This window comes from Sminthopsis crassicaudata, chromosome 1, assembly GCF_048593235.1.
Source record: "Sminthopsis crassicaudata isolate SCR6 chromosome 1, ASM4859323v1, whole genome shotgun sequence".
NCBI classification, from domain to species: Eukaryota; Metazoa; Chordata; class Mammalia; order Dasyuromorphia; family Dasyuridae; genus Sminthopsis; species Sminthopsis crassicaudata.
The window spans coordinates 651,329,995-651,341,120 of NC_133617.1; the positions used below are offsets into that span (position 1 = coordinate 651,329,995).

General features: G+C 32.4%; 1 protein-coding gene across 1 annotated transcript in view; it reads left to right on the forward strand.

The window, feature by feature from the left end:
- Positions 1-8,616, forward strand: part of TMEM38B (transmembrane protein 38B) — a 56,316-nt gene extending 47,700 nt beyond the window's left edge. The window contains exons 5-6 of the mRNA XM_074282980.1: positions 1,467-1,584; positions 6,654-8,616. Coding sequence (XP_074139081.1) covers positions 1,467-1,584; positions 6,654-6,863 — 328 coding nt within the window. The 3' untranslated portion in view covers positions 6,864-8,616. The remainder of the gene's footprint in view (positions 1-1,466; positions 1,585-6,653) is intronic.
- The last annotated feature ends 2,510 nt before the right edge of the window (positions 8,617-11,126 follow it).

The window sequence follows — 11,126 nt, forward strand, 5'->3', positions numbered from 1 at the left end:
TCACTGAATAAATTTACTTTATACCTATCATACTTCTTTTTAATACCATTTGTGTTCTAACATAAATTTTATTCTTAAGAGTCCAGTGTCAGTGTTAAGAAAAAGAAGTTGAAATAATTCCTAAGCTTATAGTGTCATTTGTATGAATGTTTATAAAGTATATCTAGATTGCGTCAAAATGCATGTGTAATAGTACTTAAAAACATAGTATCATCTGTAAACTCAGCATGACCTACATTTTAAGGCAGTTGTCTTGGGTAAGAAAAGGTGACAAAAATGCTAACAATGCTTTATCTAAATTGAAATTTTTCTATTGTCAGCAGCTTTAAAATATTTCTTATTTTGGCAACTAAATTTAATTATTACCATAATTTTATATTTGCTTACTCGCAAGTATATGCTTTTAAAGTTATTTTTTTCACTCATTTTCTGGTTATTCTGCTAGATCTTTAAGATGACTAAAATAATATATAAATATGAAAATAAAAATATTTGGGAGAATGGCATGTTTTCCTTAGAGACAGAATATCCTTGAATTATTTTGATGAGCATTTCTTAGATTATTTGGGGTGGATCCCTTCTGGTTGAAAAGTCAAATATATGAGCCTTTGTTATTTTTACATTGAAATAAAAATAATATATTTTGAAATTTTAATACTCTCAGTTATCTTTTGTTTCCCTTGTCATATAGCTTTTTCATTGTCTTGAGTTCATATTACAAGATTGCTACTAATATTGTGAAACTTGAGTAGATCCTATAATTTTTAAAAGTTTATTTCTTAAATTGTAAATTATGGATATTGATAAATTCTGTTCACCATTGATGATGTGAAAGGAATAATGATTGGAGATATGATGAAATTAATGAAGCTTTTCAAAAGAAAACCACTTCTTAGTGTCAAATCTTTCTTCTTACACTAATTTATAAATAATCACATTTACAATCTACATTTAGCTTCTATATATATACACCTTGGTCTTTCTGTAAAAGATCTCCTTGATCCTTCACATCAAATATTTTGGATTTCTGCCTTCAAGAAATGACTTTGCTATATCCACTGTCCTGATAGGATTTTTAGGCCAGACTTAACTTTTGTTTAATTTGACATCAGTTTTCAATGATTAAATTACAAAAAAATTCCAACTTTTATTTTCACAGTGTAATAAAACATACAGATAACTTAATGCTTATATAATATGGTATTCTAGGAGTTTTGGTAATTTTTACTTATTTATATAAAGTTTATCCTTAGTTGCAAGTATGGATAAATGAAATTTTATTATAATACTATCATTAAAATTTTATACAGATAAAAAATATGACAGGAAGGAAATAGTTAGCTTTGATATTTGTATATCCATGAATTCTAAAGTTTTGTAGCACTATCAAACTAAGTCTTTAAACTTGTGATAAATAATAATCTAGGTATTATTATATACTAAATTAAAATACATTTTATTTTCAGCACTGTGAAGATAACTTTGGTGGGGTCAGTTCTCTTCACATTACAGCATATAGAGAAGCTGCCAATGGAAAAACATAGTCTTATGTTCTGCTATACTTTTTTTATCGTTGTCACGAAGGTAAGAGTCTAAAATACTTTAAAATTAAATTTTACAAATCCTGGATCTGCCATTTTCTTTCTTAGAGGAATTACATGAAGTTTAAGCGTCAGCAGGATTTTGTTTTGGTGGCTGAGCTGGCTCAAAAGGACATAGTAGTAGAATATGGATACAAAGATAGTAAAGTTTTATAAAGCATTACCTTTCTATAGTATTCTCAAGCTTTTGCAAGGATCAGAAGAACAAAGCTATGAGTAGCTTGAATCAGATTTGGTCTAAACTGCCTAATGTGGACAGAGTAGTGGTGCCCAGGACTAGATAGCACCAGTCATGCACATGTGCTGTCATTTGGAAAGAGAACATCAGAGCTCGGGAAGTATTTGGGAGTGGACCATTGGAACATAGCTCCACTAATAGACAGATCTTTAGAGATTCAGGGCTCTTATTTTCCAGATGAGGACCTCAAACCTAGAGAGGTTGTATTGAGAGTAGCAAAGCTGGGATTTGAACAGAGGTTTTCTACTTCAAAAATAACTATTTTGGTATTGGTATTCTCAACTCCACAAATTTTCTTGGGCTTCTTATCAGTAAAATTTCATTTTTTTAAGGACAGGGGCTTGTTTTTGATTTCTTGTATCCTTATACCTAGCACAATATTTTGCAGGTAGTATTTAAAAATGCTTGTTAAATTAATGAATAAAATCTAGCTCTCTCTCTTATCACCCTGCTTTTCTCTTTGTAGAATAATATGGAAGAAAGCATTATTTTTCTGACATTATTTAGCAGGGAACATAGTGTAGTATTAAGGAAATTTGCCTAAACCAAGAATAATTTTGCAATTATATCTCATATTAAATAGAAATTATTTTTCTCATTAAAATTATGTATAGGATCTTAAAAATGAATGCATTTTTTTTTTTTTTTTTTACTGTTTGGTATCTAATAGCAAAGACAATTGCCATAAGACATTTGTAATATGTATGTAAAAAGTATGGCACCAATACCCTAAACATTTAAGGCATATATAGGTGAACTGAGAAAATGTGGTCTGTCTGTTCCTCTTCCTTCCAATAATACACATCATAAACCCTTTAAAAAAGTTTTCTTGATGTCTTCTGTTTTTACATTGCATCATTTTTGGATATGTCCCTTAAACAAAACCCACTGACACACAGGGAATACCACAACAGACACTGTACAACAGAACTCCAGTTACTACCTTTCTGGATGGCATATTTAAAAAGTTATTATTATTTGATCTTGCCACAGTTTATTTATACTTTGCAGTTCTTATCTGTCTTTTACCAAAAATCTTCTATAGAAGAACTTTATGTTGAAGGATTTCCTCCTTTTTATAAAACAGAATTTTGGGAGGCACCTTCTCAGATTTCATCTCTTATCATTTTTGGTACCTGGGCATAGATGATTGTCTGTTTTTAAAATTATTTTTAAAAAGTGAATAAAAATCTCTTTTATTTCCCTTTCTTAACCCATTGGGGGAAAAACAAAAAAATTGAAAACCCTTGTAACAAGTATGCATAACCAAGTAGAATTTAGTGCCACATTAGCATGTCCAAAAATGTCAAAATATTCATCCTGAGTCCATCATCGAGGAAATGAGTAGCATATCCTCATTTGGGCTTTAGAATTATGGTTGGTCATTGCACTGATAAGCATTGTTGTTTATCAAAAGTTTTGTTTTTCCAGTGTAGTTGTTACAGTATAAATTATTCTCCTTATTCTGCTCACCTCATTCTGAATCAATTTACACAAGTCTTTCCAGATTTCTCTGAAACCATCCCTTTTATCCTTTCTTATGGCACAGTTTTTCCAGTATTTTAGCCATTGATCTGTGTCGGACTCTCTGGGACCCCTGTGGACTATAGCTTATTGTTCATGAGATTTTCTTGGCAAAAATAATGGAGAGGTTTGCCATTTTCTTCTCCAGTGGATGAAGGCAAACAGGTTAAGTGACTTGCCTTTGCTCATATTGTGAGTGTGAGTCCAAAATTGGATCTGAACCCAGAATTTTTCTGACTCCAGGCCTAATACTCTAACCACTGAGCCATCTAACATCTTCATTATATCACAGTAGTATTCTATTATGTACAGTGATTTTGTAGCTTTTTCCCAATTGGTTGATAATTTTAATTTTTAACTACTACAAAAAGAGCTGCTATAATTTTTTTGTACATGAGTATTTACAACCTTTGATAGGATTTCGAACTAATAGGAAAATTTTCAAGGCCTTCATTTTATTGATGTGGAAATGGAGGTCTGGAGAGATGAAGCAGTTAAGGAGGCAGAAAAAGGGACAGAATTAAACTTAGCCAAATTTTAAACCCATTACTCTTTACTCTGCACCATAGTGTTCCCACCCTTTCTTTCTCTCTTGAAGGCCCAGCGGATATTCACTTAAGATACCCTTTAGCTTTGGGGACTGGTTGGGGATGGAGATAGAGATTTCAGAGTCACTTGCATAAAGGATGAGGAGGATTATGTAAAGGTACTAAGGGTATTTAGTTTGTAGAAGAGAGGTTTTAAGGCAAATGTGATAGTCTTTAAGAATGTAAAGGACTATTCAGTGAAAGAAGAATTAATCTTGATCTGCAGTCCCAGGAGGGCAGAATTAGGAATGATGGGTAGAAGAGAGAATTGCCAGATTAATCTAAGAATAAACTACCTTATAATTAGGACTAGCTAAAAGTAAAATGACCTGCTTCTATACTAGTGAGTAGCCTTTCAGTACAAGTTACCCAATCCATCAATTGTTATGGATTTTATGGAGGAATTTCTTTTTTATATGCTGGATTATAGATTTCCCTGCTAATCCTTTTTAGCTCTAAGATTCTTTGAGGTAACTTTGACATCAAAGGAGTTGATAAAGTTGCATTTGGCAATGAGACCATTCTTTCATATCATTCTTTGAGGAATGGGGGAAAATATTGTCAAATAAGGAGAAAATGCAAATTAAGGACATTGATCTTCTACCCTTTTAATTTAATGTTTCCCTTCTGATGTATTTCTCATTCTCACTCAAATTTGGGGGAGGAAAATGCTTTTTTTCATTTTATGAGTTTGGCTTTCAGATTCAGCTTTTAAAAAGTTTTGTTAATTCTTTTCAAATTTTTCAGTAAAGGTGAATGTTTCTACCAAATAGAGTAGCTCCCTAATCATTTGGTTTGAAGAATGTGAATGTTTAGAAAAAAAGTTGTTTGTTTCTAAACACAAGTATTTATGGCCTTTCTTTCATCAGTGATTTAGAATACTGAATTTTAATACCCTATTTATAAATAGCCCAGATCTTTATGCAAATAAAATTTTAGCTTAATTGAAATGTCAAATATAGATCTTTATTGAAGTAGAATATGTATAAATTCCATGTTTAAGTACCAGTTAAAACAAGTTATGCAATGATTTGATGTCAATTAGTGCTGAATCATTTTTTCCAACTCAGATTCTGTAATTCAACTTGCTTATATTTTATATTTATATTTACTATTTTGCTTATAGTTTATTCCACTTAAAATGTTAAACATAAACTGATTGAACATTTACTTCTGATTTATATTGTTCCATCTTTCAGATTAGAGAGGCATCTAATGGTCTCTGGCCAACTTTTTTTCTTTTTTTTTTTTTTTTTTTAGGTTTTAGTGAGAGAGAGAGAGAGAGAGAGAGAGAGAGAGAGAGAGAGAGAGAGAGAGAGAGAGAGAGAGAGAGAGAGAGCATTTCTTTATTTTTAATCTTAAACTCTTCTAGAGCCTTTATTTCAAAGAAGAGAAAGAGTATGTAACTTCTTTTCCCAATCAGAAAGAAATAACTTTTTGTTCATCTGCTCTTTAAATATAGTGAAATGGCCCCCTTTCCCTTTAGAACACTGACTAGGAGTAATTGATTTTGTGGGGAAAATAAAATCATTTGTTGAATATGAAATTTAAATTAGATGCCTTATAAGAAGGCATATAAGGGCTAGTTTTCTTTCTGTAACTTAGACTTCAAGAGAGATAATCTTAGAGGCTTGGTTAATAAATCTGGCTCTATGGGAAAATAAAAGGCTGTCTCTATACCCATTCAAAAGTAAGGTAAATATCAACACAGTGCAAGTAGACTAGTGGATCCTTCTTTAGAAAAAATTGATATGCTGAAAACTCCACATTTGCAAAATATATAGCAGTGACAAAGTGGATCAATCAGTCTCTTAAATATAAGTCTAGCTCTATCTATTTCCAAGTGTTCACAAGCCAGTCGGGCTATCCCAAGGATCTTTCAAAGTACCTTAGAATATCAGCAGGGACACCTAAGAACCCTTGATAATTCATTTTTGCCCAGCTGTGGGATGCTTGGTGTAAATTGTGTTTTTTCTTCTTCCCTTCCTTTGAATTTTAGCCTCTTTGTAAATATCTGGACTGTGACTGTGAATCCCTTGGTTTAAGGAACTTCCAGGGCTGTATCTTTTCTACAGCTTATTGTGTTAGAGAGTTTTTTGAACCCTGAGAGGTTAAATGGCTATGTCTCATTGGGGAAAAGGTGGCATTGAAACCTATGATTTTCTTGTTTTGTGGCTGGCTTTCTATTTACCACAACATATCACCTTTCAATCTGTAGATGAACAAATAAAATAAAATAAATTAACAAATTTTAAAAGTAAGCCAATACAAGGGGCACTATGGAAAAATAATCACTTATAGTTTAAAATATATAATTTACACAACCACTCACCCTATATCTATCCACTTATGAGAAGAAAATTATAATTCTTTATCTCAGTCTTTATCTTTATGCTCACTTGTGTATAGACAAGTAGGCCTTATCTAAATCCTACTCTTCCTTTAGGACATAGATCTACTCCACATCCCCTCTATCTATGGCACCAGCCAGGGCTAGTGCTGTCTTCTGATGGTACTAGTCGTTCATCAGAATTAGAGTTTGCCTCTTAATTTAGCACACAGCAAAGTTCATTTACTTTTATTATAGCTACTGTTGTCATTGATAATAAACGTATTTTACATCATTTTTACTTATCTCTTTTTAGTTATAGAAACTACCAAAATGCTGTATTGAAATTGAAATTTAACTGTGTTTTTTTCCAGATAACCATGATGCTCACTAACTGTCAGTCTTCTCCCCTCACTCCTTTTGAGATTATACTGGGTCGAATGCTATTTGGCTTACGGCAACCTGAGGCTTCAGCATTACTGCGAAGTACTTTGAAATCATCTTTCAATGGTACAAGCACAAACTCAAAACCCTATACAGACAATGATGAAAATAAGAAGAAACAAAATAAGAAGACAGAATAAATTTTCTTGGCGAGCTCTGGGTTGCCAAAAAACATTTTCTTACTTGTTTATCTCACAAATTGTGATAAACATTTCTATTGTAAATGATGTGAAGTAAGGATTATATGTAAGGAAATGCAGGTGACCAAAAGGAATTATTGCCTTTTGCTTGAGAAGGGATACTGCTAGCCTTTAAAAGTGGCATTGTAGCTTGTAATTTCTTGGTTGCTATGAGTGTATCATGTAAAAATGTTTTTCTAAGTTAAATGTAAAAGATTCTATTGTGATCATTTTTAATAGTTTTATATTGATGAAATAAAGCTAACGTTTTTACAAGTGCTCAAAAAAACTAAAAGGTATTTACAAAGTAACAAAAAAATAAATGTTTTCATTTTCCCTTAGCAGTTTTCATGTACTTTTAAATTTGCATATGAAGTATACCATTACCTTCTATAATTTAAAAAGTGTGAAAGCTTGTCAATCATTTATTTAAACAATGTAGGGGAAGAATAAAGTTTTAGTAAGTTATTTTGCATTATGAGTGAAACTATATTGCCAGTTTGTTTTAGATACATTTTCCTATCTATTGTTCATAAAATGTATCTGAAGTTTTAGATAATTATATTATTGAGACAGGATATTAGCAATGTGCAGTTCCTAGCTAAAGTCTACTTTCTCTTAAAAAAAAACTCACTTTTTTCTTCCAAAATAAATCAGGTATTTAATTTTTTATTAGTTATTAATCTTATATCTTCCATTCTAAGAATTTGTTCCTCCTTTTCTTTCATAAAGTACATTTGTACTACTTGTAGGAGAAATCACTAATTGTTATCAACATTTCACATAACTAAGGGAAAAGAAAGGCTAAAGAATTTAAGCTGAATACATTGTGGTAGTTGTCATCTTAAAGGAATGATCCCAATCCTTAAGTACATTACATTTTAAAAATAGTAATAAAATCCCTTTTAGAAAACATTTTTTATTGTTATTTTATTTTTTATTATCCAAACTAAAGTTGGATATTCCTTACTAGTTGTTTGAAAAAGTTTTTGTGAGTCTAGAGTTTATAATATACAGATAAATATACCATCTATTCCTTAAATAACTCTTGATTTTTGGGTCATAATCAAATGCCCAAATAGAAACAATAAAAACACATGATAATCCATTTGAACACAATAATGGCATTAAGTCCAGTTCCTTTTTGACAAAAAATAAATTTTAAGTAATGTTAGATTTATGTGCTTTATACTGTAGTTTCAAGTTCCAGTTAATACTTTAATTCTTAGTGATGTGGTTTCATATCCTAAGACTGTGGACCTATTGCTGTTACAGGTATTGACAAGTACTAGACATTTTAGATGGTTCAGGAACATTAAAATTCCATCCGAGTAACTGGTTTACAGATAGCCAGAATGTTTTATTATGAAGATAAAAACATTACAGGTACTATATTTTAAGCACTTGCAAAAAATAACATAGCTTTTTGATATGTATGAAATAAGTATATTTTTAATATTTTTATTTTTCAAAAGGAATTGAGTAAGAGTTCTGTATAACATTTGATACTCTTAGTATTTTGATGTTTCATAGTAATATACAAAAGATCTAAATGCCAGGCTAAATAACCTGGTCATTTTTACATCAAGTTAGTGTGTGACAAAGTGTTAAAAATTATTCTTGAAGTTTGCAAAATTACTGTAGCTGAAACACTGTGATGTTTTCTGTTTGTATTAGATACTGATTTTTTAACATTAAAGTAATTTATTCATCACTTATGGTATGCTGAAAGATTTTTTCATTTTCTTTTTTTAAACGTGTGAAATCACTCCTGTGTATCTAGGTGGCTTTTCATTATCAATCTCATCTATAATCACAAGCAAAATGCAGTTGAGTTAAAAAGAGATTGAATTTGAAATAAGAGGACCTGGATACAAATTCTGGCTCTGCTATTGTTGTGACTTTGAATAAATGAATTCAGTTCACCACATTTTTATTAAGTACTTACTAAACAATTTTTTAGATGTTGGGGATTCAAAAATGCATACTTCCTGCTTTCAAGAAACTTATATGTTCTACTTGAAGCTGAGTAGGATAGAGATGGAATGACATATACAGAGAGGTAGATACAAAGTGATTTGGGGCATGGGAAGAATCACTAACTGCTTTGGGGCAGAATGAAACAACGCTTCTGGTAGGAGATTGTACTTGAGATGAGCCTCTATAGGATTCCTGTTAAACCCTAGAAATCCTAGCAATTCCTGTCAGTCGACAAGCATTCATAAAGCACTTATTGTGTGTCAGATATTGTGCTAAGTTATGGAGTTACAAAGAATGGTAAAATATGCCTCTTGCTTTCATTCTAATGAGTAAGACAGCATGCAAATGATTAGGTGTATATAAGAGCTAAATATTTGTAAACATAATTTTAGAGGGAAGGTATTAGGCTGGATTAGTGGGGAGGCTAGGAAGACCTTCAGAATATGAAATTTGAGCTGAGTTCAGAGTGTGGGGGTAGATGTGAGAAGGAAGAGCATTCAGCCATTTGGAAAGGCCTGTGAAAATGCCTGCAGTTAGGAGATGGTGTCTCCTGTGATCAATAACAAATATAATGATTTGACTGGACTGTTGGGAGTGAGAGGAAATAATCTGAGTCAGCCTGAAAAGATAGATTGGATTTTAAAGCTCGGAAGAGTTTTATTTTGTACTAAAAGTGATAAGGAGCCACTGGAGCTTTTTGAGGAGGTGATTGAAGTTGTTGGACTTGTTTTTTTAGGAATATCATGGGCAGTTTTTGAAGGATGGATTGGAGAAGAAAAAGACCTGAGCCAAGGAGTCCAATGCAAAGCTATTACAGTAGTTCAAGTGAGGGGTGATGGCCTGAACTACAGTGAGGGCCATGTTGTTAGAAAAGGAGAGTTAGAGTTGTGCAGGTGGAAGATAAGATTTTACAAATAATTGGAGACATAGAGAGGCAAGATTGAAGAGCCAAGGATGATGCTGAGGTTGCAAATCTGGTAATGAGGACCATGATGTCCTATATAAATAAAAAAAATTAAGAGATGGGTTTGGGGGAAGATAAGAGTTTCAAATCAGTTCCAAACTCTACCAATAGTGCATCGATGTCATTTTTCACATCTCTAACACTTGTCATTTCCCTTTTCTGTCCTATTAAGCCAATCTGATAAGTATGAAATAGTACCTCAGAATTGTCCTAATTCTCATTTCTCCAATAGTGATTTAGAGCATATTTTATATGGTAATAGATAGCTTTGATTATTTCATCTGAAAAGTGACTTCTTTTGATCATTTTTCAATTGGGAAATAGCTCTTATTTTTCTAAAGTTGACTCAGTTCTCTATATTTGAGAAATGATACCTTTATCAGAGAAACTTGATTCAGAATTTTTTAAGTGACACGTCAGTGTCCTTGTTACCATTAAGAGGGTGCTCTTCAAATAGGAAAGTAATTACATTGCATATGCAGTGTGTAGAATGGATATGTTAACTTAAAAATCTCAAGGAACTAGATTTCACTGGCATGGGTTCACCTTCAATCCATGCAGATTATAGCTCTTTCATGCTTTTGTGAATGACTTAATGGATAGTTAAATCAGTCCTTTCTGAACTTGAGTAATCTCCAGACAACAAATACAGCTTGTGCTGAGCTTGCACTCGAATCTTTTCATCTTGGTAGGACCTGTAAGTAGTTCTTTCAAGATCCAGTTCTAACCAGTGACACTTTCATGGGTGGATTAATTTATTAGGCTTAGCATTGTGCTTGCAAACGGTAAGAATTTAAGAGCTTTTTCATTCATGCGAATTATGATCATAAGCAAAGTTAAGAATGCTTATAAAAACCAAAGTATATGATATGCCTTTTTATGAGATCAATTATAGTAACTTTACTGAACAAGTAATTTTGAAAATCGGCACAAAAGATTCCCTAAAGTTGTGTCTGGATTAGCTCTCTGGAGGATCTCGGGACCAGCCCAAGGCCTTGGTCTTAGCAGAGGAGTGAATAGGCAGGACTTATGTGGATGGTAAAACATGGAGTCCGTTAATTCCAAATTCCCACTCCCTTATATACCCAAATACCCTTACATAACCATAGCTCACTGCACAAGCGCTGACTATGTGTAAATGTCTCTTTGCCACTTGGTATCACTTTGCTTAATCACAATCCAGGTTGTCATCACCCCAGAATTCTCAGGAAGGCCGAGAGCCCTTAGGGGAGATGGGGAGCCGACTTTGTCAGCAGGTTCCCTCTGGGTTGAAGGGTCTC